The 26511-nt window shown below is 54.5% G+C and overlaps 3 protein-coding genes across 18 annotated transcripts in view; 1 reads left to right on the top strand and 2 right to left on the bottom strand.

Moving 5' to 3' along the window:
- Positions 1 to 7885, bottom strand: part of LOC122366399 (rho guanine nucleotide exchange factor 11-like) — a 131049-nt gene extending 123164 nt beyond the window's left edge. For 3 of the 5 annotated variants that reach the window (XM_043338616.1, XM_043338614.1, XM_043338612.1), the window contains exons 1-4: positions 7859 to 7873; positions 7500 to 7583; positions 6108 to 6235; positions 5284 to 5447 (exon numbers count right to left, since the gene is read on the bottom strand). In XM_043338616.1, coding sequence (XP_043194551.1) covers positions 5284 to 5447; positions 6108 to 6118 — 175 coding nt within the window. In that variant the 5' untranslated portion in view covers positions 6119 to 6235; positions 7500 to 7583; positions 7859 to 7873. Of the gene's footprint in view, positions 1 to 5283; positions 5448 to 6107; positions 6236 to 7499; positions 7584 to 7858 lie in introns of all 5 variants that reach the window. The other 2 variants (XM_043338615.1, XM_043338611.1) reach the window with 2 other exon arrangements.
- Positions 7886 to 8554: 669 nt separating this feature from the next.
- On the top strand, positions 8555 to 12106 carry LOC122366400 (G patch domain-containing protein 4-like). Of its 11 annotated transcripts, none has more exons than XM_043338627.1 (3): positions 8555 to 8630; positions 10673 to 11134; positions 11180 to 12106. In XM_043338627.1, the coding sequence occupies exons 2-3, from the start codon at positions 10678 to 10680 to the stop codon at positions 11461 to 11463; spliced, it is 741 nt and encodes a 246-aa protein (XP_043194562.1). In that variant the 5' UTR covers positions 8555 to 8630; positions 10673 to 10677; the 3' UTR covers positions 11464 to 12106. The 11 variants fall into 11 exon arrangements, with proteins under 11 accessions (XP_043194562.1, XP_043194553.1, XP_043194555.1 ...); XM_043338628.1 differs by having other exon boundaries at positions 8568 to 8589; XM_043338625.1 differs by having other exon boundaries at positions 8576 to 8727.
- A 695-nt stretch (positions 12107 to 12801) lies between these two features.
- The window catches only part of LOC122366398 (serine/arginine repetitive matrix protein 1-like), a 28757-nt gene continuing 15047 nt past the window's right edge, over positions 12802 to 26511 (bottom strand). For both annotated transcript variants that reach the window (XM_043338609.1, XM_043338610.1), the window contains exons 3-6: positions 20706 to 20822; positions 20058 to 20218; positions 15796 to 16741; positions 12802 to 13894 (exon numbers count right to left, since the gene is read on the bottom strand). In XM_043338609.1, the coding sequence (XP_043194544.1) occupies positions 13853 to 13894; positions 15796 to 16741; positions 20058 to 20218; positions 20706 to 20822 (1266 nt within the window). In that variant the 3' untranslated portion in view covers positions 12802 to 13852. The remainder of the gene's footprint in view (positions 13895 to 15795; positions 16742 to 20057; positions 20219 to 20705; positions 20823 to 26511) is intronic.

Here is a 26511-nt window from a genome sequence, read left to right on the forward strand (position 1 = left end):
CAAGGACGGGCTAGACCAACATCACTACACTCCGGTTCATGTTAGGTAGAGAGATCGGATAAAACATCGATCGTCTTCCAGATCAGACGGCTATCCATGAAACAGACCCACATCAGCCTGCTTGGATGAAGTGCCATCGCCACTACCCAGTGCCTGATCTGCGCCAAGCAGCAATCAATTAGCTCCATTTGGAATTGACTAAGCTATCTCTCACGCCAATTTTTTTCTCTCGATTTTTTTTTTTCTATCGACAGGGGCCCCATGCGCAACGAATAGCATACGCAGCACTTTCCTTCGTCGTTTCCCACATCTCTACACCCCGTGAACCAGAGAACAGCACGCGTCACCGCATATAACTCTGTGGGCGCCCGCCAGCCCACACCCCGATTCTCCTCACAGCGGGCTGGCCCGCGGCCGCGCGGGCACGCATTTCGCAACCTCCGGCACACACTGCGAGAGCTACTGACGAGAAAATGGCCTTTGCACTGTCGGCCGGCAGCGCTGAGCTGAGAGGGATGTGTCGCATAGACGGCCTCGGGCGTCCGTCTGCCGGTCACAGAAGGGATGGGACGGGCCGACAGGCCGACCGATTGACTGACAGCCAGCGGTCCGTCCGCCGGCCGCAGCGGAGACGATAGTGAAAGGGTGATCAGTATCGGCCGCGTATCGGCTCAGAGATCTAAGATATTTGACTACGATTCTGTTCGAGCAGACGCCAAGCTAATGCGACGCAATATGCAGCCTGTCTCATTTATACAACAGGTTACAAGGTCATGAGCTGTATGCAAGATAGCACCGCCAAATACAGTCCCGATAGGCATGTTGGCATACGATAGTGAAACACAAACTCTTCCTCAACGGAAAACGACCACGTGCGTTTCCTGGCCGGGCCAGGGGGACTTCCCTTGCTACCTCAATCGCACTGCTATCCGATTCCTCAGAGGCCCGAACTCTAGTCCTCGCCCGTTCGTGCCGCGAGGGAGCAGTCCGGCAGGTCTTCATGAGCTGAGGGTAGCTCCAGAGCCGTGACGGACAATAAGGCACCAGCTCATCTGCAGTCGCTCCCGACCCCCACAGCAAAACATCGAGTAATGAGCAGCCGTGTTTCATAGACAGTCGATATGGCGTGCCACGGTCCACATCGAGCATGAGCGCGTCCCAGTGGGCCTGGCGCGGGCGTGGGTGTTCCAGCTGGGCCGGCCGGAGTCTGTCACCGGGGCCGGGACGATCATAGGCCGTAGATGCTTCCTGGGCATAAGTGCTCCCCAGTAGAACCGGGCCAGCCGTAGGCGCCTCCCACCGATGCTGACCCGGGCGCAGGCGCCTCCCAAGGGCCAGGGTCGGGCGATGTTTGTCCCACCGAAACCGCGCCAGCCGTAGGTTCGTCCCGCCGGTGCCGTGCCGGACGTAGGCGTCTCTCCCCCGGGCCGTGCTGGGAGTATGTTCCTCCCAACGGGGTCGGGCTGGGAGTGGGTGCTCCCTGGGCGTAGGTGCCGTGCCGGCCGTGGGCGTCTCTCCCCCGGGCCGTGCTGGCCGTGTGTTCCACCGGGGTCGCGCTGGCAGTGGGTGCTCCCTGAGCGTAGGTGCCGTGCCGGCCGTGGGCGCCTCTCCCCCGGGCCGTGTAAACAGAGCGCGGTCAGCGGAGGCGGCCGACCGGACACGCTCTCCAGGCGCTGAGTCACGGCAGCGGCACGGGCCGCCGACTCACACGCCGGCCGGCCGAACCGCGACACTCACACACACAGCACAGTAGCGGAGGAAACTCGGCACAGACGCCAGATCCGTGCGCAGTGTCCACTGCAGGACGGGCAAAAAACGGCGACAGTAGCCGAAACACGCACAGCCCTAACGGCCGACTCACGCATTAGGACATGACAATGAATGTGCGTTCGATTAAAAAACGGCAGTGCTGATAGCGGGCTGTCAATCAGCAATATCGACGATAGGAATCAATATTCGCTGCACGGTGGTCACAAGGCACCGAAATCTGGTTTGAACCGGTGTCGATAAACTGTTACCTCGTTAGGTGTGCACTGCGGAATTCCCAAAATTGGTTGCTTCCAGGATATGAACGTCAATTATCGTTCAAACATGAGGATCCACTGGCTCATGAAGATGGTGCATCGGTCTGCGCTACAACCAGTGGACAAACGATTCGAGGAGACTGATTTGCACTCAACGCTCTCGAACCCAAAACTCGTGCATGTCCGAGCATGCGACGAACCAGCAACAAAACATACGATAGTAGACTGGCGACCGGATGGACACAACTTCCGGGGGTCTTACGTCTAAACTAATCTCAGCCAAGCATAACAACAGCGAAGCTGTGAGACAGTAACCCAACCACAACGACCAACACGACAGTGTCTATAACACTGAGAAGGAGAAACAACAATCTGGTACCCCTTCCAACACGCAACATTAAACAAAGGCCACCATTCCCATACTCGGGTGGATATTCACGGTTAATTTGCCACAAGAACCACCTCCGAACAGCGTACCAGACTGGTCAGCGGCGGTCGCCGACCACTACCTCCGCTGGAGCCCTGGACCGACGCGCGGGCCAGGCCGGACTGCCCAGCTGGAAACGCCCGCCTCCTCCGACCGCTTGGCCGGATGCCAGCACCCGATAATGGCCACACAGTTCGAACAGACCACGGCCAGTGCAGAGGACGAGGCATTGAGCCGCCTTCAGTGCAGTTGCAAAGCGTCGTACAGTGGAGAAATTCGACCGGAAATTATAAGACTGGTGCAACAAACAACGAAAACTGAGATATTTCCAGCTCAAGCCCATTTATAAAAATGGTCACTCTCGATGCATTATGGAAAAGCGCAGATAAAAGACATGCATAACTTGGTACTGTTTGATCACGTGGAGCAGCGCTCACCCACAACTAACTCAACTAACGTCGGAAGCAGCTCGCGCGCCCTGCCACCGTCTCCATCGCCCGACCGACACCGCCGCCGGCCACCGCGCCGGCGGTGCGTCCCGCCTTGCCACAGGTGCCGGCGGCACGGGCGGCGGCGGACGGGTCGCCCTCAACGGTGGCGCCACCGCCGCACCCGGCGACCAACATAAAGCCACCCTAACGACCGGCGCCCTCCACCGAATGGGTGTCATAGCATATAAGCCGGCCGGCCGGCGCGGCGGAGGCGGCAGCGAGCGGTACAGGTGCACCGCCATGGCTGCAGCGGCTCCTCAGGAGAGGATGAGAGGGAGGCGAGAGAGACAGACAGATGGGAAATAATATGAACGGAAATGATGAAAAGGCAAGAGTAAGAGACCGAGAAAAAAAAAACTGGACAGCGAGACAAAAGGTAGTAGTTAAAAGAGAGCAGTAAAAAACGAATAAAAGTAAAACAGGAGGTGGAAAAGCAAAGCGATATTAAATAAACAACGAACCGCTGGCACGGCCGAGCATGACACCGCAATCGAGAAGGGGCACTAACTTGCAGGGCTGCTGATGGAAGCAAAAGGGTTCGTACATCGTGGATGGCAGTAATGTACTCCCCAGAGACGATACAGACTGACCAGCTCCGTGTATACTCTCCACCAAACGGCAGATTTTCGCGAGCCTTCCAAACAGACGGACCGACAGACAGCGACAGTCGTCTCAAACATTGGTGTTTATCACCGAGTGAAAACGTCGCCTGCCGAGCCACCGCATTGCGTGACACCGTGAGTGGCAACGCCGGTCACCGACGTATCACGCCCAGCACAAGTGACCAGTGTCGAACGGAGGCCGCTGGGTGTAATCGATGAACGAATAAACCGGTAACATAAGTAAGCCGCGTCAAAGGGGTCTGAATTGACATTTATTACGTCGCAGCTGCAACTGCTGGATTCAGCGTTATTGTTCGTTTTCAGAGAAGTGATCGAACTCTACGACCGGTGGGCGGTGAGTGCATGGGCGCGACCCTGACTGGATGCTCCGTACAGTCCTCCATCGAGCGAACACGAGCCTCGTGCGTCACCGCGAGCTCCTCCGTCCGCTGGCGTGGTGTTTGGGATGACGGCAGCCCGCTGCATGACAAAGCTTTCAGCCTGACATACTACCGAATTACGGCCGCGCGCCGGCGACGCCCAGAGTCTCGAGCAGTGGAAAAAGGCAACGAACTCTGGGTTTCACATACAGTGCAGAGAGCTCGTTACGACGCGCCCCGCTCAGCCGGCTGAGTCGGTCAGACGGCGGGTGTAAAGTTCGCACGGGCTCCACCGCCCACCGCCAGCCTTGAAACCGAGCTCGAGAGCCTTCACAAATGGAAACGACCGGCCGACACTTGACGATCATGACTACGACGGTTTCTGCATAAGCGGGGTAGACAGACTGGCAGGCTGGTGCCACTATCCGCACCATGGGTAGTAAAGAACAGAACAAGATTCGTCCGTCTAATGCGATGGAAGATCGAAGGTGGATTATTTGGATGATATGGTTGCGTGCTCCCCATAACCAAAATCGTCCTTTTAATTGGCTAGTAGAGAAGGAATGACACAGAAAAAGAGGCACGACGATGACGGAAAATCAAAGTCCATTGCAGTCTACGAGAAAGCAGACAAGTAGGGTCCCTCTGGTGTAGGGCTCACCTGGTAAGCCCGCCTCTCCGTCCGTTTGATGCTGAGGGGCTGCCTCGCTCACCTTGTTTGACGCCGAGCCCTTTTAATGCTCACCTAGTATGACGTTGAGCACGGAGACGGGCTGCAAGACTCACCTGGTTTCACGTTGAGCTCAGCATGGAATGAGTTGCATGACTCACCTTAGTTTGCTGCTGAGACCTAATGTTCACCTAATTTGACGCTGAGATCTTCTAATTTCCACCTAGTTTGATGCTGAGCCCTTCTCATGCTTACCTAGTTTGACGCTGTGTTCTTCTAATGCTCATTTGGTTTGATGCTGACCACGGAGAGGGGCTGCACGACTCACCTAGTTTGACGCTGACCATAAAGACGGGCTGCGCGACTCACCTAGTTTGACGCTGAGCACGGAGGCGGGCTGACGACTCACCTAGTTTGACGCTGACCAGGCGGGCCGCACGACTCACCTAGTTTGACGCTGAGCACGGAGACGGGCTACACGACTCACCTGGTTTGACGCTGGCCACGGAGGCGGGCTGACGACTCACCTAGTTTGACGCTGAGCACGGAGAGGGGCTACACGACTCACCTGGTTTGACGCTGGCCACGGAGGCGGGCTGACGACTCACCTAGTTTGACGCTGAGCACGGAGAGGGGCTACACGACTCACCTGGTTTGACGCTGGCCACGGAGGCGGGCTGACGACTCACCTAGTTTGACGCTGAGCACGGAGACGGGCGTGTCGCCGGACACGGTGAAGCCGTAGCCGGTGTTGTCGCGGTGCACAATCACGTCGCGCTGGTGGGTCAGCTGCTGCTCTCCGGCGGAGCGCGGCGACGCCACCCACTCCTGCGCCAGCCGGCCGCCCGAGGACCTGCGCGACGCGCACAGGAAGACGCGGGCGGGGCGGGCAACGGACACGGTCACAAGGCTGGACATAACGGGAACGGACACTGTTCCAAGGCTGAACAATGCATACCTACCTGCTATTATAGATAATGCCGAAATACTGCGAGTAAATAATAATATCCGATCAAATTCAATGGCAATGAACGTCATCATCCATGTATGCCCAATAACATCTTTCTGCATAAAGATTAAATATGTGAAAGCATAAGCCAAAAATCAACTAAGGTCAGGACACTCACATGTTTAGACATTATGTCCTCGAGAACATGTGGATCTGTATCAGAACTAAGAACAACTCAAGAGACAAGGTAGGATGGCAATTGTTGTTTATTTGCCTTAACCAAATACTGATATGGATATTGCTAACATCAGGGCTTAGAGAATGGAGTGGAGTGTCTGCATAAATGAGAAGATGAGCAAGTCAGGCAGCTTGGACAGCTGTGGAATGGTTACTTGTTAACTCCTGGCTGTTGAAAAGAATGGTAACAGGTAACACTTGCGCCAATCAATTATAGAGCAAATTGCAATGTTGCACAGGTCTGGCCTGAATGGACAGCACCACTGAGCCAGGCAGGAGCTGTCAGGGAGGAGCACAGTCACACAGCTCCCCTGCCTCAGCACCCACCTCCGATGCATGATGCACGCCAGCCCAGCACCACAACCAGGTTAGGGTCGCAACCACCTGTCCCGGGGCATGCGCTCACGCCTAGTGGCTGCAGTTAGTCCACACACAGAGAGCAGAAACCAATGACACTGAAAAACACAAAAAAGGATGGTGTGAGGAAGCATGCTCCTCACACAAAAGAATATCAGCTGTAGTTTTCAAACTACAACAAAATTTGAGAAACCGTCATTAAACAAAATAGGTAGACTAGAATTAGACACAATACAGCTGAAAGCATGCAGTTCAATAATTGTCTTGATTACCTATGCTAATACAATAACTGTAAAAGGTAAAAATGATATATACAACAAAATAAGAAAAATACAACCAGTTAGGCACATTAATGTCCTCAAAACTACACATGCACAGTTCAGATAAACATAACAGTTCAATCCAAATTTTTCAAGTAGGTAACTATATGACATGCTTGATTGCTGGGATGATTTTTTGCTGAAACTGGCCAATATAACTCAATGAATAAGTAGGTATCTATTTTACAAGCAGTTCCTATCCCCTAGACATGTAGCCTATCAGGAAAAACTAAAGGAAATGCTGAATTTCCTGTACATTATTGTGTGTGTTACTGCAGACAACATATACTCATCACAACATCAAATCAAAATCTAACAGCAGCAATTATATCAAAGCACCTTTAAATTTCCTGATTTAAGGATCGATTTTTCATCCAACTTTACTATAATAGAGCTAGGAATTAGGAAATAAGGTTATCATGGCATCAAAGCAGGTGCAGTAGCCCAGTGTTGGTCTAGCTTGCCTAAAAACATAGTTGCACATGAAGCCCCTGCTACATCCCTTGGCGATCTTCAATCTGTTCCTGCAATTGACTATAACTCTGAAAAGACTTTGGCATTAGTAGAGCACGAAGGTTTTCCAACCTAGGAGAGGCACTGCAGGTTTGTAGGTTGTAGGGAGGTCAGGTTAGGTTAGGTTTGTTTAGGTTTTTTTTTAGAAAGAAGTACCTCCAGGTAAAGCGCCTCTCCTTGGTTGGAATACCTTCGTGTGAAGTCTGCTCTACTAATACCTAGACAAGTAGTATACATGCATGCATTGATCAGCTTTTTCAGATTTATAATTTGGGCAGTGCCCTCTTTAGTCTTAAGATTACCAACCACTAGTGCAGTAGGTAGTTAGGCACCTACCTGACCTATGATTCTGATGATCAGCTTTAGTCTCAAGATGAGCGGTAAACATCTATTATTTAATGAGCACTAAGAATCTGATGAGACCATTAATTGCACAAGTGACATATGGGAACCAAGACTATCATCAAGGAGCCCTTACACTTTGCTGACATTCATATACACAAATTGACATTGACCTGCCGTCGCTTACCTTGACTTCTTCGTGATTAATACTTTTCAGGGCCGACTGGAGTTTAAATCTAAGTATTTATTCTTGTCACAACTTCAACCAGTCCTGCAAGAGGATCACTATTATCATCAAAGATAAACAAAACCCAAAATGCATTTATGGAAATTATGTCAGTGTTGAAGTGGGCGTACGTTTACGAATCAGAGTGCAAGATCGAGATGGTATTATTGCTATGCCGAGATGGAGAGTTCGATGAAAGCAATCGGTAAGAATTCTTAAATGAAGCTTTTTGGTTTAAATTAGAACAACTGAAGTCAGTCACAATGGACCAATAAACCCTTATGACACAAATTAATCCCATTTCAACACACGCAACGCACAAAAGCTTGTATATTGTATGTGTATTCGTGTGCCATAATTGTATTCTGGAGCCTCAAGCTTATCCAAAATCATTCGAATAAATATAGTTTCAACTGGTTTCAACTATTTCCAAATTAGCTTATTTCCGATCGTAAGAATAGAAACTATTGACTGAAACATATGCAACAAACCTTTGATATGTTTTAAAGTATCCAAAAACAATTTAAAGAAAATAGAACGGTTGGTTGTGCGTCGGTAGTGCGGATGAGCACAGTCATTGACATGTTTGTTTACATCTCCATCAAGAAGTTCGTCCATTCGGTCCATTCATAAACAAGGATCAGTTATAATGTGCATTACAATGAATTCCATCTAAATGCGATGAAGGGCATCATCAACATCAATCGATGAATTCATAATTTCTTTTTGATCATTTGAGGTCCATCCGGTGTATACTTCAGGCGAAAAAGGTATGGTTCTAATTCATTGAATGATCAGAGTTTTCTGGGCTTTTCAAAACTCTGTTTCGAATGATCCTTGTTCTCTTTAAACTCAGATTGATTTCTTGTGATACAACCATCAGTTTCATCACAAAAGTCGAAATAAAAATAAAAGCTTGACCCTTCCATTGCTGCAGTTAATGTAAAACATATTTTAGTAGTAGCATTCACCACAATACTTTTACAAGTACTGGCGCATCTTATACAACCATGACGCGGACGAGCATGTGACAATCAGACAATCCAATCTTGTTGTTTGCGTGTTTGTGTGCGTGTTATAAGTTATTTAGCTGTAAGATAAAGTGAGATAAAGTGTTTTCCACTTTAAATCACCAAGCTATATGAGCGAAACTTTTCACTCAAACCTTGACCTACCTACCTACTGAGCAGTGAGCACTAAATGCTGATACCTATCACTATGCCGCTTAACAATTGTTTTTTTTTTTTTTAAGACAAACAAGCCATTTTCCTAGCCAGTGAAATATTGATGGGTGATGTGAACCTGAGATCCTGACCTGACATGCACCTAATTGATTCATGTGTAAAAATGTCGCATGGATTGGGATGGTTTCTCATGCTTTACTAACTACAAAGCGTTTTCATTGCCTTGCTTATTTTTCAATCTTATCAATGCAAGATTGGGGGGGGGGCATCATAGCGCCTGTGGTTGATCCTGGGTTGACAGTCGGTATCGGTAACTCTGGCACACCGGTAATGTTTTCGTTCAAGGTTAAGGTTTCCTGTATTAGGCCGCCGTGCCAGGAAGAAGCATGCTGTGACGTCACTGGAAGAGAAGATAGCGTGGTAACGTAGGTACCACGCTATCAGCATCGAATGAGACTCAGACAGACTCAATGACTCAAGCAGACTCAAACCGACTCGGGCAGACTCAAGCTCACTCGACCGACTCAAACTGATTCAGATCAACTCAGACCGTCTCAAACTAACTCAGACCGACTCAAATCGGTTCCAGTCGACTCAGAACGACTCAGAGAGATTCAGGCAGACTCAAACCGACTCAGGCAAACTCAGACCGATTCAGATCGACTCAGACTGACTCAGATCAACTCAGACTGACTCAGACCGACTCAACCGACTCAAATTGATTCCGATCGGCTCAGACAGACTCAGAACGACTCAAAACGACTCAGGCAGACTCAAACTGACTCGACCGACTCAAAACGATTCGGATCGACTTAGACCGACTCAGCTAGACTCAGAACGACTCAAATTGACTCAGATTGACTCAACCAACGCAAATTGATTCCGATCAATTCCGATAGACTCGGGACAACTCAAACAGACTCAGGCAGACTCAAACTAACTCGACCGAATCAAACCGATTCAGATCGACTCAGACTGACTCAGCTAGACTCAGAACAACTCAAACTGACTCAGACTGAATCAACCGACTTAAATCGATTCCGATCAACTCAGACAGACTCAGGCAGACTCAAGCCGACTCAAACCGATTTAGACCGACTTAGACAGACCCATCGGTTTGACCTGAATCATCTGACCTGAATCGGTTTGAGTCGGTCAAGTCAGTTTGAGTGTGCCTGAGTCGGTTTGAGTCTGGCTGAGGTTGTCTGAGTCGTTCTGAGTTTGTCTGAGTCGATCGGAATCGATTTGAGTCGGTTGAGTAGGTCTGAGTCAGTTTGAGTCGTTCTGAGTCTATCTGAGTCGATCTGAATCGGTCTGAGTCTGCCTAAGTCGGTTTGAGTCTGCCTGAGTCGTTCTGAATCTGTCTGAGTTGATCGAAATCGATTTGAGTCGGTTGAGTTGGTCTGAGTCAGTTTGAGTCGTTCTGAGTCTATCTGAGGAGTCGGTCTGAGTCTGCCTGAGTCGGTTTGAGTCTGCCTGAGTCTGTCTGAGTCGTTCTGAGTCTGTCTGAGTTGATCGGAACGATTTGAGTCGGTTGAGTCGTTCTGGGTCAGTTTGAGTTGTTCTGAGTCTATCTGAGTCTATCTGAGTCGGTCTGAGTCGATCTGAATCGGTCTGAGTCTGCCTGTGTCTGTCTGAGTCGATCGGAATCGATTTGAGTCGATCGATTTGAGTCGGTTGAGTCGGTATGAGTTAATTTGAGTCAGTCTGAGTCTATCTGAATCGGTTTGATTCGGTCGAGTCAGTTTGAGTCTGGCTGAGTCGCTCTATACGTTATCTTCTCTTACCCAGTGACGTCACAGCATGCTTCGGCCTGGCACGGCGGCCTAATACAGGAAACCTTAACTTTGAACGAAAACGCTACCGGTGACGCCAGGGTTACCGATACCTGACAGTCTAAATATTCCAGATTGATTCAATGTTTTTGACAGTTTTGCTCTCCTTCTGCAGCTGAAATGGACTTTGCAAGAGAACATCTGAAGCAGCTTGGGTGGCAGGAGGGAGATGGTCTGGGCAAAGGCCGAAATGGCATTGCAGAAGCTCTAAAGCCAAAGCTAAAGTTTGACACAACTGGCATTGGTCATGACCCGGCCAAGGAGTTCACGCATACCTGGTGGAGTGAGGCCTACAACACAGCTGCTGCAAATGTCACTGTTAATGAGGCCTCGGATGGCTGCCAGCTGGCCACTAGCAACACCAAGAAAAAGAAGAAGAAAAAGGTGGTCAAATCGGCATACAGCAACTTTGTGACTGGTGGCACGCTGGTGGGTAGCAGTGTGACCGGCGGTGGCGAGGCTGATGGTGAGGGTCCTGAGGAGGCGGCGCCAGTTGAGTCGCGCCTCAGTGACGAACAGCTGTTGGCGGCGTGCGGCGGCCGGACGGCGCACAAGGGCGCCCGGCACGGCCACAAGATGGACGGAAAGCTGGCCAGGATCGTGGCCCAGGAGGCCGCCATCCTGGCCAGACTGACGGGCCAGAAACCCGCCGACGAAGACGTGACTAAGAGAAAGAAGAAAAAGAGGAAGGCTGATGTAGGAGAGGATCCAACTTCTGCTATCCTGGATAATGATGACCTAGGCAGCGCTGTGGTAGGTTGTTTAAAATCTGAAAAGAAAAAGAAGAAGCGAAAGAAGCCAGATCTAGATGCGGTGGATGAATCAATCGCTGAAGACGGTAGTACCGTCGTTTCTACATCAGAGAGAAGGAAAAAGAAAAAGCAAAAATCACAAGCAAGCAGCTGACAAGATGAATCAGCACTAAAACCTGTTTTCTATCGGCAAGGAAATGACCGCAGTGCAGTTTACGGCACGCACTGCCACATCTGTTATACTTCCGTACAATGCAACATTTTGCGTACAATTCATGGGCCTCGTCTGAGTTTTATGACAACACGCTACAGAACAATGTGGAACCAACTGAACGGAATGAAATAAAGCATTGACGATGCTCGGTATCTCGCCCGGAAAGCATCTGTGCACCGTGCTCCCAGCTCCGAATGCACGATTTGGCCTCAGCGCCACCTTCTGTACCCATCTCAGCAGCAACAACTATAAGTATTGGGATATGCCACCAGGTGGACTGAAAACCCTCTGTTCAGCATCCGCTCATTGAGGTAGTGTTTTATATACCTGGACTGAGGTTTTGGTGCGCATGGACGGTGCGATGTATGTTGATGCCTGTTTGGAGCGATGGGCTCTCCGAACGTGTGCTGATTAATATGCACGATTTTACATCGTTTCGTAGGCCATGCAGCATCCATGTGTGTGGTAGAGGGCGTATGCATCGTATTTTCTGATTTGTTGTCTGTTGACATTTAAATAATGCCTTCAAAAGGGTGTACCGGTAACGACGAAAAGGGTCGAATACAAACTAGATCAATTATAATGTGTCGTGTACCTAATGTTAGTGGATTTCTATGCATAATTTGGAGGTTCAGCTTTTTTACCGGAGATGACAGGGTACCTACTAGAGACGGGTGTTTACTCATAACCTGGGACTTAGAAACAGATAGCCGTGTTAGCAGTGTCTCAGGTAAAACTAGCACACCTTTTCACTGGTACGTCTTCTTTGGTGGGAAGAAAGGGGGCGAGGAGTAGCAGCTGACCGTCGACAGTGGTTGAGCATCTAACATTGGAAAAATTGAGGAGGATCGCCAATCGGACGCAATGTCCGGGCGTATTTTTACGGGGAAGCGTGCTTCGTTTAGTTCTTTGGTGGGAGGTGGCGTGGTCACAAGTGCTCTTGATCTGCTGATAATCATAAAGGGTCTCCAGTGACCCGATGACGACTGAGTAGCCTGAAGATGAGTAGTGACTGGCCGCTAGGGACTAGTCGGTCATGAGACCAGCGACACGCTCGTCCTGTCTCCCACCTGTGACTGTTTCTCACATGACATCCATTCAGGCTACCCGGCTAGTATGATGGTAGATATTCCCTCGACTGGGTTATTGGCCCGTGGTTTAATCTTGTGGCAGCAAATGTCACTACCAAATGAAGCTGACTCGGACTCAGTTCGTGGCGTACCTTCCTAGGCGTATCCCATTCGTTGAATGACGGTGCCGTAACGAACAGACGGGACGAACCTGTCAAACGTATATTTGTGAACCGTCTGTGACAAATGTACAAAAGTAACCAAAATATCGGCTCTCCGGCACCCGCCGTCCCGTGGCGGTGCCTCTCTCCAGCCTCGTACCGGACTAGGTCCGGAGGAAGGGTGCCGGCCCTGGTCCCCTTCTGGACCGTCCGACCGACCCCTCGCGCCGCGGTCATCCCCGCACAAGCTCAATGACTAGACCGTTGGCGCAGTTGATTATTCCGCCGCCCGCGCGGGGAGCGGACAGAATGCCCTCTTCACTCGCCACTTTCAGCCTCCTCTCTGGTTCGAGTCACTCTCCAGCCGACTAATCACATCGCCCTCTCCCGCAGCGGAGTTAGTACATGAGCCAGGCGCTCTATAGCGTCAGAGAGAAGGCCACAGCAGCCCACAGGCTGTGATCTGTACAGAGACGTGCAAGTGATCACTCATCGACACACCCACGACACGCACACACGGCACGACACGAAGACCGGGCGGCGCACCTGACCGTCAGCCGACTGAGATTCCACACAAGGCTGCCAGAGTTGACTGGGCGGGCTGCAGTCGGTCTGCCCCTACCGCGCCACACCCGGGAGACGCCCCAACTCGTGACTACAACACTCAACGCTTAGCTGCTTCTCGCAGACCAAGCAACTACGAGATTATGCCTATACTACAGAACGCCCAGTGTAAAAACACAGCGAATGACTCGATATGCAAACATGAAACACCAAGATGACACACCACTCTAGACACGCATCAGGAAAAAACGCAGTCAGCACCAAACAAAAGCTCGCACTTCGTTCCTTCTCAGTCTACCTACTGAGCCGAGAGACTTTGAAAGCGCTGCATATGCAGCAGCGACACCACACGGGCAGTATTCGTTCACACACCTCGACCCGTGAGAGCCAGCGAGGCCTGAAATCGGCCGGCTGGCTTCCCACCCGACCGCTGGTTCTATGGCACAGAGGGCGCGGCAGTGCTTGTTCCACACGAATCAGTCAGATGTAAGGTCTGACAGGACCGCCAGGTCGTTAAGACTTCTGGTGAGGATGTTACCAGTTGTCTAGGAAGTCGAAACCGGTCTTGATGTCCACCTGAGAGCAAAGATAAACATCGATCATTCATTGGCCAATCATGGATGGCGAGTGGGTGTGTAAGTAAAAACCGATATACGCCTATTGCATTGTAAGACCATTCCACCAAGTCTACGCTTGCTATTCTCCATCCCTGTAGCAGACGCAAGCACTGACTCATAATCTTGACAGCCCGTTATTTCGAAAGAACCTGAACTTGCCCTTGAGCAAAAACAAGGCTCGCCCGACCTCCACCCCACGGCCTTGAGAAGTCGCCCGGGCGCGTCAATGAGGTTCTATTATTCCATCAATCACGGGAACCGTCCGGACGTCTTTCTTTGCCCCGCCACGCCACCGCCGCGCCACTGCTCGCCTCAGTCGCTCGCCATGTCCGGCGCCCTCCGCCCGCTGCTGCTCGGTCTACTGGGGACCCTGGTGGTACTGTCCGCCGGCCGGCCGCCCTGTCCCCGTGGCTGGTGGCCGCTGCCTGGTAAATGTCTGCGCGTCTCCCGTCATATCCGCCGGTCGGCGTTTTCATCTCGGATGGCCTGCCGAGGTTTACACCACGCCGCCACGCCGTTCCGACCGCTCAAAGAGCTGGAGAACCGACTGGCTGCGCGCCTGGTGCGGACGGCCGGTGTGTCTTCCGCCTGGCTCGCGTTCTATCGTCTGACCGGCTGGCGAGACTTTCGCTGGGTGAACTCGCGGCGTCGGACCGACTACCAGCCCCGCGCGTGGCGGCCACCCTCCGGCAGAGGCCAGCAGTGTGTGACGCTGTCACCCCGCGGTCGCTGGAGAGCCACAACAGACTGCCGACGCTCGCAGCCCCACCTCTGCGAGCTCTGCCGCTACGGTCAGGTGGGCTGCATCTGCCGGCGGCCGTGGGACTGCGCCGGCACTCCCGGTGCGCGCTGCGGTCCGCGCGGCGTCTGTCACTGCGCCGGCGGTCTCCAGTACGACCCAGCCACGCAGCGCTGTGCCATGTGCCCGCGCGGGTGGCGGCGCTGGCGGGACCCGGCCGGCCGACGTCACTGCTACCTACTGCCGCGAGCCGACCGGGTCACCATGTCGTGGAGCCGGGCGGCGTACCTGGGCCGCCGGGTGGGTGCCGCCCTGCAGCCGCGCCGCTTCGTCCACCTGCTGACCATCACCAGCGCAGCCGAGGGGCGCCGGGTGCGCGACTGGCTGCCGCCGGCCGCCCAGCTGGTCTGGCTCGGGCTGCGCGGACGGGGTATCGATAGCTGGCGCTGGCAGAGCGGCGAGCCCCTCAACTACACGGCCTGGGCGCGGCGCGGCCTGCTGCAGGAGCCCAACGGGCGCAACGAGACCGACAACTGCGCCACCTGGGCCAACTTCGCCGCCGCCGGCTACGGCTGGGCTGACATCGCCTGCAACGGCCGCTACCACGCCTACCCCGCCTTCGAGTTCGAGTACTGAGGGCGCAGATTCGACGCAGTGTAATCCAAACCAACTTCAAACAATGGGAGTATTTAGAGTAGTGACTGCTAGGCAGTAGAACTTTTGTGACCCTCTAATGCCCCATTATTTCCCCAAGTCTCGATCCGATTATGGCAGTAAAAAGGACATTCAGCAAAACAGGTATGCGGATATTACATAGCCTTCTTCGCCTCTGCGTGGGCGATAACTCGGTAACGTTGAGCGCCAGGTTTGCCGAATATAGCCTCCCCGTGATAACAATCGAGGATATGGTTTGACGGCACCTTATTTGTTTGCAGAATACACTAGAAAATCGCTTTAAGCAATGCCCAAGCCCTCACGGTCATAAAATATCACCGACCTCAGACATCAACAGATCTTGCCAATAGCAGAACGCCACAAAGCAAGGAAACATGGATAAAGTCATTACTAAACCCTCATGGTCATTATCCAAAGTAACTAAAGTAAATTCTCAATAATCTCACCTTGGTAGGCTCCTGAAGCACGCTGGTGAACGGCTCTGGTTCCGGGTCCTCCTGCGGTTCAGGCTCCGGCTCCGGCTCCGGCTGGCGGAGCTGCCACTCTGGCTCCGGCTCCGGCTGGCGGAGTTTCCACTCTGGCTCCGGCTCCGATTGGCGGAGTTTCCATTCCGGCTCCGGCTCCGGCTGGCGAAGTTTCCATTCCGGCTCCGGCTCTGGTTCAGAGTCAGACTCCGGCTCCGGCTCGTACTTTTGCTGTGCGAATAGCCGTGGCGGTGACGCCCTGGTCTCATCCACCTGCGGGGCCAGTTCGCTGCCGTCCCCGGGCGGCCGCGCGCCCGGCGGCTCTCGCTCGGGCGTCAGCGAGTCGCGGCGCGGCGGTACCACCGGCGGTGCCACGCGCTTCAGCTGAGGCGGCGTCGGCTGCGCGCGCGCCCCGGCCGTCGGCGGCGGCGGGGACGGCGGCGCGGCCGGCGCCGCGTACTGACTGGAGCTGCGCACCGACGGCGCGTGCGCCGCGCTCGTGCGGATGGGCACCACGGCCGCCTGGACGGGAGGAGGCGGCGGAGGCGTGCACGGCTTGGTCGGCCGACGGAAGCTGGCGGACCGCGAGACGCCGCTGCCGACCGAGCCGACCGGGCTGGCGGCGCCGCGGCTCGGCTGAGGGGATGACAGCTCGGAGCGGGCGCGCACCGGCTCCACGGCCGAACAGGGAGAGGAGATCTCGAGCCGCCGCAGCGGCCGCGGTTCGGCCGGCTGTTTGCCCAGTTTGGTGATGGACAGCAGCACCCGCCGGCCGTGCGCCAGTCGCGACATCACCTGCTGTTTGAGCGAGCGGCCGCCCGGCGCGTCCGACTCGCCGCCGCTCGAACCGCCCAGAACCACGCTGGGAGAGTCGAAACCGTCGCCGACCGTGCGCTTCGGCGAGTAGCTCTCGTACATGTGCTCCACCCTGTCGATAGAAAGGTAGAGTGGCGAGGGTAAACATAAAGTCGGGCGGCATTGATGGCGGCGGGATCAGTCACCAAAAACATCCGTTACGGGATACACACTATCGAAATACCACACACGAGTCGGCATGGAAACTAGGAGAAATTTCGTCGGCGCCCTTGAGGCAATATGTCGACAATTGCACAGAACCGTCACTTCAGCTATCCACACTACATGAAAGTATACTCTGAAAAAGATCGTTGCTTATTTTTGGATCAACAAACATGTCAGTGACGTCACTCTTGCCGGAAGAGGCAATACGTTGGGGACCACATGTACCACATTTGCGGCAACTCTAGACGGTCTAGGCCCAGCACTGGAGAGGTTTGGATAAACACACGGCGAGCAGTACAAACAAACACAAACACACCCTGGGTCGCATTCCAACTGAGTCATTAGTAAGACATTTTGTTACTTAACGGCAAATACTGCAGAAGCCAGTCAAAAGCGTCCCAAGAGGGGCGCTTGGCTTAAGGAAAGTTAGCAACAGGAATTTAGAAAGACTCCGCCCAAAAACTATAGGTATGCTATGGGACTGTGACACTTAGGGCTAGGGCTTACATTTAGTGCGTTGTTGTACCTTCTAAGATGAGCAGAGAAGTATGAAGAATAATGTAAGAGCCATCAACAGCATGTAGTTCTAAACATAAAAGTAATGATATACAGGTCATCAACGTAGCCGAAAGACAGCTTGAAAGCAGTGATTTCACTGAACACCCAGCAGACAGCGGGTTTTACTCGATATGTAGGTCATAAAAGTCTCGCCCTGCACCTCTAATGTGATTCGCGCTCAGCAGAGGCGCTTCTGCGAGCTCGGGCGCCTCTGCACCCCGAGATTACCACACGCATTAATGTCTCCGTCTGCGTGACCAGGGCACCGAGTGCTGAATGTCTGATCAGAGGCGGCCCGGACCTACATATACGGCCTTGGTGCAGACGCTGACTCACAAAGAACGGTTCTTGGGTATACTATTGACAGCCCAGCGGCGGTAACTGTCGGATAGATACCCGCTCTGATCTTATCATTGACCCCCATCACCCAGACACGTGCGCAGAGGAATACAAAAACCGCCCGATCGCCCACCCATATATCACCTGACCAATAAACACCTCAGTCGACAATTGATGGCTTCACCGGAGCGGGAGAGCATTAGATCGGTGTATACCGGGCGGCACACGTGTAGCGCCCACAGGTGCATCCTGCAGGACCGTTGACCGAGCCGGTCACTGGCCCCGAACGGGGCACAGCGCGGCACCCGGCACTGAGCCGCTCATTAGCCCCCGTCCGCTCACCAGCCGTGTGTTTGGATAGACTCGTCTTGAGACAGCTCTAGGCCACTGGCCTGTCACACACTGAGATAAGCGCGACACTTACATGATTCATAAACTTCCCGAAAGCGAGGACAGCCGAGGCCGCCTGGGCCGTTACTGGACGGCACAGGAAACCGTTTATGAACGGTCATGGTGGGTAGTTTTATATCTAATGCGCGAACATTAGGATAAAGTTTACCATACACTGATGTCATAAGCAGTCAGCGTGACCTCCAGGGCTAGAAATGACCTCAGATGGATAAACTGTATCCTCCCTTCCCCACAGGGTTTTCTGACGTCCCGCGTGTGTTGCGAAAAGATCTGGATCTGGAAACTATCGTTCGTTGCCCTTACACTTTCATAAAGTTCAATTTCGGACAGATAATCCAAACATTTCACGGCCCGATGCATTTTTAGTGCACCAGTATAACGCCTTTTGTGGCGACTAACGGAGCGAGCGAGAGGGTGGGCCTTGCACGTGCGAAATTGCGAGGGGGTACCTCCAACTGACTTGTGCACGGCACCTTACTAACCGGTCTCTAGCGATGTGCCAAATTTGAGCACAATCGGTCCAGCCGTTCTCGAGATCTGGAAGCGGCACCCTGCACGTGCGCACGTGCAAAATGGGTCCCAACTGACTTGTGCACGGCACCCTACTAACTGCTCCGTAACCGTGTACCAAATTTGAGCGCAATCGGTCCAGCCGTTCTCGAGATCTGGAAACGACCCCTGCACGTGCGCACGTGCAGCAGCACCCCAACTCTGGCACATGGATACGCAGTGCCTAGTGGGTGCCTACCTACATGCCAACTTTCAGCGCAATCGGCCAAGTAGTTACCGAGATATTGCAACAATTACAAAAGTGACACCTCTTCGTTTTGCACGTGGCACGTGCATAAGGGGTCACCCACATGCATCGGGAATAGTCCAATACTTGGTAGAAGGAATGAAGCTACCCCACAAAAATTACCGCATGTAAATCGGTCAAGTGGTTGCTGAGATATAAGCCTCGCAAAAGCGTGACCACGGCCGGCCGGCCGGCCGGCCGGCCGGCCGCTCATACTCAGAAATTTCCGTTATTCTACGTAAGACTCCGCTCGCTTCGCTCGCTCCGTAATGATACGACCGACAGCTGATGTCCCCAGTCCCAAACGAGTCCCAAGGGTATATAACACTCGACTAGCCGCTGGCCGGCGACTTTTGGACATGTGATTCCAAGTTACTGACCGAAGTCCCCTGAGCCTTTGGCACCCGCCACTGGCCCGTTTCTGACCGGTCACTTGGGTATACACCACCCGACTTGCCACTGATCGAAATCCCCTGGGACCCCGGGTACATAACACCCACCATCCACCGACCAAAGTCCATGGGAGTTCCACTGAAGACCCAGTGGAGCCCCAGTGAACTTCCACTCCGTCCACCCGACTAACACCCACCAGCCTCTGACCGCGATACATGACACCCCGGTTCACCCTCCGCGGCCGGCTGACGTGGGCTCCTGGGGATCACCGTCACCGAAGCGGGGCGGTGCTGACATCATGGCGTCGCTGCAAACACCCCTCTCCCTCCGCGGCGAGGGAAGGCCGGGTCGGGTATCGTGGAGCAGTGGGGACCGGGACGGGGTAGTGAGGGATACACCCTGCCTGTGCCACCCAGAGGGAGGGGAGACACATCTGCGACGGACTACAGTAGACACATGTGTTTTGACTACAGTAGACAGTAGACACATGTAGATTGTAGACACATAGGCGCTCAGCTCTCAGAGCGCTCAGAGTGAGTGAGGCTTGCCACGATCGAGAGACAGCTCAGTCAGGAGTGGGGAGAGGCATAGCCCATAGACGATCACATCACCAACGGCGGTCGATTTAGCTCCGTACCAAACACCGATCCCGATAAACACGCTGTGAAGACAGACGATCCACCGCTACTGATAGTTCGACGAGTGACTGAGGCCAGCCAGTCCGTACCTGGAGAGACGCTGTCGAATGCTGTCGCGCATCATGAAGGGTTGCTGGCGGACTGGTGAGTCGGTTGGCTCGGCGGCGGGCAGGGTGTCAGCCGCCAGCCGCTCCTGGCTGGGCGTGCGCCAGGAGAACGGGGCCGCGTGCTCGTCCCGCCACCGGACCACCTATGGGGGATCACGGTCAGTCACAGCCAGGAGACATTCAGCCGTCAGAGGGAACAGGAAGTGGCCACAGGGGTCAGTCACAGTCACAGTCTCACGGCGTGCACGTCCTGCCACCGGACCACCTGAGGGGGAGAATGTCACAACCACATTCAGTCACAGTGGACAGTCACAGTCACAACTCACAAGGGACATTTACAGCCACAGTAACGGAAGCACAGCGCGAAACACCCGCTAAACATAATATTTATATTGAATGCAATGTTACGCCCCGGCAAACGTCTAAAAAGTGCAAGAAGCGCGTCTGCAACCAGCATCTTCCAAATTCAAATCGCAATTGTCCTGTGTCTCTCCTATGACCATTTTGGGTTATGCCAACTTCGCAATTCCATAAAACGTCATCCGATCTACCCCACACATCTCCTCAACAGTCTTTCATCTGTACATGTCCTGTCACCCCTCTCTCCATTCGCGGTGCGCCATCACTCACCTGACCCGTCTCAGGGTCCTCATCCTCGACCATTTTCGGCCCGGCAGGGATGGTGGCCACACTGGGAGCTCCGTCTCCCGGCTGGCGCGATAGTTGCCGCCAGTGCTCTGCCGTCTCCTGCAATCACACATGGGGAAACGTGGGTTAGACGCTGCAAAGGAATCGGGCTCACAGACATATGAAAGACACATGTCTTACCGCAGTGGTTAGCCATGAATCATTCCAGGCGAAATCTAAAGAGTAACATACGCGCTACGTACACAACACTGACGCAGATACATCACGGAACAACAGCACACCCTCGCATGTCTACACAGACAGTGACCAGCTCGCTGTGCCACCCAACACATTACAGCCGATCCGTCTGATTGAGAAATTCACTCTAGCGTGTACTCACACACCCCCAGAGAAGCGCACTGATCCGAACACATGGCGTCTCAGACTGTCCGACAAAGAACATCTTACACACGCCGAGCAACACTGCGCTGATGTCACAACACGAGGCGGTGAAAGTCGACAGAACGCGACACCAATGCCGGGCGGAGACTGGGGAGGGAGTGTAGGCGGTGGTCAGCAGTCAGCGCAAGTCAGTTTGAGCTCAGAGATCAGCAAAGTCAGCTGGGAGATCAGCACAGTCAGCTGAGAAATCAGCACAGTCAGCGGCCGCACCGGCTCATCTCTCACAGACAGGGCATATAGGAAGCCGGGTCATATGTAGCAACGTCTAAATTCGGCCGAATCTCGCAATGAGAAAGTCGGATCCTATGCATGAATCCATGACGCGTCTGCTGAAGCCAGAGGTTTAGAAACCAACAAAATCCGCATTCACCAATCCCATCTCACGAACACCTGACGAACATCCCTCTCTCCCTTCCCCACCACGTGTGGAACTCCCACCACGCACATCACGTATATCACGTCCGACGCGTTGCACACGTGAGTCAGGTGGCCGCCGCCGGCAAGGGCAGCGCACGGCGCCGCGTCTCCGGGCGCCACGTGTCTGACAGTGACAAACGGTGCACGTCGCCGGCCACGGGGAGGCCGTGCAGGCGTGCCTCGGTCGCTGCACCGCTCATAATGGCCACTAACGACGCAGACCGAGTCGACGGGCGGGATGGGAACGGGCGGCCGACAGGGCGGCACGGGGTGGGGCAAGGAATAGGATGGGACGGGAAGAGAGGGGATGGGCTGGGATGGAATGGAGAAGGAGAAGGATTAGTAATAGGAGGAGGAAAAGGAACAGGAGGGGACGGGAAGGAATGGAAACCGGACGAGGACGGGGACACTATAGGAAAAAACTGAGGCGGAACGGTACGGCGAAGGCCGAGGGGACGGGACGGTGCGGCACGGGACGACACACATCCCGGCAACAGACATCGACCAAACTGGCGGAAGTTCCGGGCCAGTGCCGCACTGGGGTGGGAACGGAGGCGGGGTCGCGACACGAGCGGAAAAGGGAACGGAAGGAAAGCACTCCGGGCAGTGGGTGGGTGTGAAGAAGACTTCCCGGAAACCTCAAACAGAGGTATCAATGGTGAATCACGCGATTAAGATGCGATTTGTCACTTCCGCTAGCTCGATTCGATCGTCTAGACCGCGGAAGCCGAGGTGCCACATCAGACAGATTAGGCTAAAGTAGACTGCTGGGTTGCGGTCTTGTTTGGACCACCCAGCTCATCAAAAGTTTACGACAGCCTATAAAACATCCCTCCGGAAGCTAAAGACAAGCTTAGCTCCGAGCTTGCAACGCCCAAGGCGAGAGAAAACAAGCGAAAGTCTGCCAAACCCGGTATTTGCCATCGCTCTCACGTCATCACCAGGCTCCTTCCGGCTATTTCTGACCCGAACCCTTGCGACCCTCCGCGCTAAAATTGGCAGACTCGCGACCAGCCCACCAGTCGCCTATTACGGACGTCTGCGGGGCGACCCCAGCCGACGGGGCTCATCGGCAAGCAGCCGGCGCGCACAAAGAAATAACACCACGTGGCGCACAAATTCGATTCCCGGCTGGCCGGCACGGAGGGGAGGCAGGCCGTCTGGGCTCCCCACGAGACGGACGGGGAAACGCGAACGCCGACCATCGACCGCTCCGACGAGGCGAGCCCGTCGCCGCGTCGTCGGAGACGCGGCCGGCCGACGGACTTAGCTATCCGGCACATTGGTGCTGCGACACGACCCTGCTGCGGCCGCGGCCGAGGCAACGACCTACGCGTGCACGGGCCGGGCTGACGACAGCACCTCAAGGGGGAGGTGTGAAAAGGCTCAGAATGACGCACTGATGACAGCAGGAAAGACAGGAGTCCCCAAATGGAAACTGCTCCGATTAGACGACCGTCCATATATGCGCCAGTAAGATACTTCGATTCGCATCGGCGTAAGAATAATGTCAAGATTGGGATTGGTGTCAAGTGGGGTTCGGGGTAGAGATATAAAGATATGTGTCAAGAATGACTGATATAGTATCGAGGTCGGGTCGTGGTCGGGGCTGAAACGAGTACAGTATTGATGTTGAGGCAGAGTCGAGGTCGTGGCCGGGTCGAAACGAGCGCAGTGTCGATGCTGGGTCATAGTCGATGTCGGGGTCGACTCGGGATCTCTGAGCTGTGACCTGCACCACCAGACAGAGAGCGTTGTTACAAAAACCGTGACTGCCAGACCCCGGAAGACAGTCGGGACGGAGGGGTCGCGTCGCCAGCCGGACTACCGGCGTACCACCACTACGCTACGTCGCTACCCCTAACACACAACAGGCCCACGCAGGCCGCTCTCTCATTGTGAGACTGGCAAGGACACGGCGAGACGACTGGCAGTCGCAGCGCTTCCGGCAGCCAGCCAGCGCTGGCCAACAAGGAAGAAGCGCAGTCACCGGCGTCACCTCTGCAAACCCCTACACTACCACCTCCGTCGTCGCTGTCCCGAGTTCGCGATGACAGTGGTGACGGCGGCGGCAGCGGCGGTATCGGAGCTTGCCCTTTCACGACATGTGGGTACACGTACCGAATATGGGGCCGACAGCCGGCTGCGACTCCGCGCGCGACCGTGCATCACAATGACCCGCGGCTGGCTGACGCCACGGCCAGGCTTGACGCACGGCCGGGGTCGGGTGGCTGGATGACTCATGGCCAGTCCACTGGCCGGTCCAGCCTGGGCACAGCTAGATCAGAGTATCGCGTACATCTGCCGCCACATCTGTCCGCCTCTGGTATCATTCTATTGCAGCGGTGTTATTATCTGGTATCGGTCTGCCGGCGCCGGCCGGGGACGGAAGGGGTGTCGCCAGACCAGCGGCAGTCTGCGACACACTCTCATCCCGCCGCCGCCGCCGCAATGTTTGTGTTAAGTGGCGTCGGCTAGTCGCGCCCATGTCGGTCGGCCTGCAGTGTTACCCCCTCCCCGGAGGCCAGAGGCAGGGGCGCTGCCTTCTCTCAGCCCGCTGCAGCCTGCTATAAACAGACGGGCGGCGGCGCTCGGGCCGCGGCCGCCGCCCACAGACCGGCACAGTGCAGGTGCAGTACAGACCGGACGCACCGGTACCGCGCCGGTCATGGTCTGCAGCCGGCCTGCACCAACCCGGCACGACCCGGCCGGTGAGCGAGCACCGACAGAACCGCACGTCAGTCACCGACAGATCCGCCCGTCAGCCGCAGACAGAACAGAACGCAAGTCAGCCACCGGCCGCCATGAGGTCATTCATATCGGGGTGGGCGCAGGGGCAGGCTGGGCGGCGAAAGGTCGTGGCTCGGAGTTCGTGAGGAGGTCGGTCAGAAGGTCGTGAGGAGGCTGGTCGCGAGGTCGAGATATCGTGGTCGTGAACTAGGAGAAGCAAGGCTGTAACTGTAAGCCACCGAGAATAGCACACTGAATAGCGGACGCGAGCGGCTAAAGCGTATGTGGCAGGGATACCGCGAGAGCATAAGCGCGAGATAAACATGAAAATATATGGAAGGTCACCAAGCAGCCATACGAAACACAAAGGAATCCGCTGCCACTGACGAGCCAGAGTCCCAGTCTTTGTGTTGTTCCGCCTTAGGAGGCGCGCTTTGTATGCAACCCACCACTGGTCGTCACACTCGGCGGTGTTTAAATTTCACAGCACACCACAAGCATGCCGTCCGACTGCTAATCGACCAATTTGGCCACAAACTTGCACGTCGTCTCAGCCAAAAATGCAATACTTCAAAGAGTGGGGTGGCTAATGTGATGGCTCAGCCGATTTATAGACTTTATAAACTCGTCACAACTGACGACGCGGAAATATTCCTTTTCCATGAAATTGGCCGCGGTGTCATAATGTGGAGACGGGAGAGTGGTTCACACAGACGGCTCATGGCTCCAAAAGTATTAAATCACTTTCCTCCTGTTGTACTGCGCTCCAGTTCATCCTTCCTTACTCGAGCACTGTGCGAAACCGATCCACACCAACGGGATTTGCTCGCCAGGAACAGCGAGCAAGCGCTGCGACTGCTACATTTCCTCAACAGTCCCGAATAGCTCGGCTAACCCAACTAAACAGAGTCGTCAGCGGTCCGGGATCCCGTCCGAGTCACTGGGCTGGTGCCATTGGTCCCGTTCCAACCCTGGAGGTACTGACCCCGTGGCTCTCCTGAGGACGACAGCCGCAGCCCTGCCCGTGCCGTCCCTCGGCCGGCGGCGCCAGCCAAGGTCAGTCAGCGGCGGCCGGCACGTGTGTTCCAGTACTGCAGACCAGCACACAGCGACGGCCAGGCATACGGGCATGAGATTCATAAGGAGCGGCGGCACGACGCGCGTCCGGAACGCTTCATAAATAAACCGAGCGGCACATCCAGTGCTCGCTGGGCCGCCAGAGACCGGGCCCAGATAATGGAGGTGACGTGTCATTCGGGACGGGTCGCCGCCCTGCATACAGACCGGGTGTATTAGGACAAACACGACATTGCCCTGCATATAAAGCCGTATGGCACGACATCAGCTATTCGGCAATCACAGCACGTATGCACTGGGAGCTATGGAATATTCGGTTAGGCTGCTCTGCATTCAAACACCCAGACAAATAACTATACCGTAATCCTGAGCGACCTTTCGTGATACAGAATGGCAATTGGCATGGTAGCCCCCCGCCCTCCTCCAAGCATTCTCAGTAATGCCCGATAGCCGAACTACTGCATCGTCACCGGCTCAACACAAACAAAACACGCTCTATTCAAGTTTCAACCCAGTGCCCACTGCCAAGCCCAGTGCCCGCCACCATTCACGGCTGCACAGTGCACACCCCAGTCATGTTCACCTCATCACCAGGAGCAGGCTGAACAAGACAGCAGTCCCAGTCAGGAGCTGAGTGTCATTGTATGTATATCGCATATCTAGGCCGAGCCCAGACCTGTCTTCACTCGAGTACGCCTCTGAAACTGACCAGAGCAGGCCTATCTGATCGACGGCAGCCCACTCAATCACTCCAACCCGACGTGTAACCATTGTGCGGCTAATTGCAGCCAGCCGATCACACATCGCGCTCCACATGCGGAAAACGGTACCGCCGCGCTGACAGGTAAATTTACTGCGCGTTCCGCCGGGCGGACAACTCGGACTATCCGCTTGTTTGGCGAACTGTGCCGAATCCGGATCGGACGGGAACCGTTTCCCCGTCGTCCGCTGATCCGCCGAGCGAATTTCGCCGCCGTATTCATCTGCATACAAGGCAGCGGTCGGCAGATTGGACGGATTTCCCGAAATGGGTCGACCGAGTTACGCAGATCCTCACAGGATTGCTGCGCGGAGGCCTTTAATAACGCACCACGGTCGATCGGCCTACCAAAGAAGGTAGCGG

The sequence above is a fragment of the Amphibalanus amphitrite genome, unplaced genomic scaffold, assembly GCF_019059575.1.
Source record: "Amphibalanus amphitrite isolate SeventyFive unplaced genomic scaffold, NRLGWU_Aamphi_draft 000803F_arrow, whole genome shotgun sequence".
NCBI classification, from domain to species: Eukaryota; Metazoa; Arthropoda; class Thecostraca; order Balanomorpha; family Balanidae; genus Amphibalanus; species Amphibalanus amphitrite.

Excerpts from the sequence above, each read along its gene's own strand:
- LOC122366400 (XM_043338618.1), top strand. The coding sequence starts at position 10,678 with ATGGACTTTGCAAGAGAACATCTGAAGCAGCTTGGGTGGCAGGAGGGA.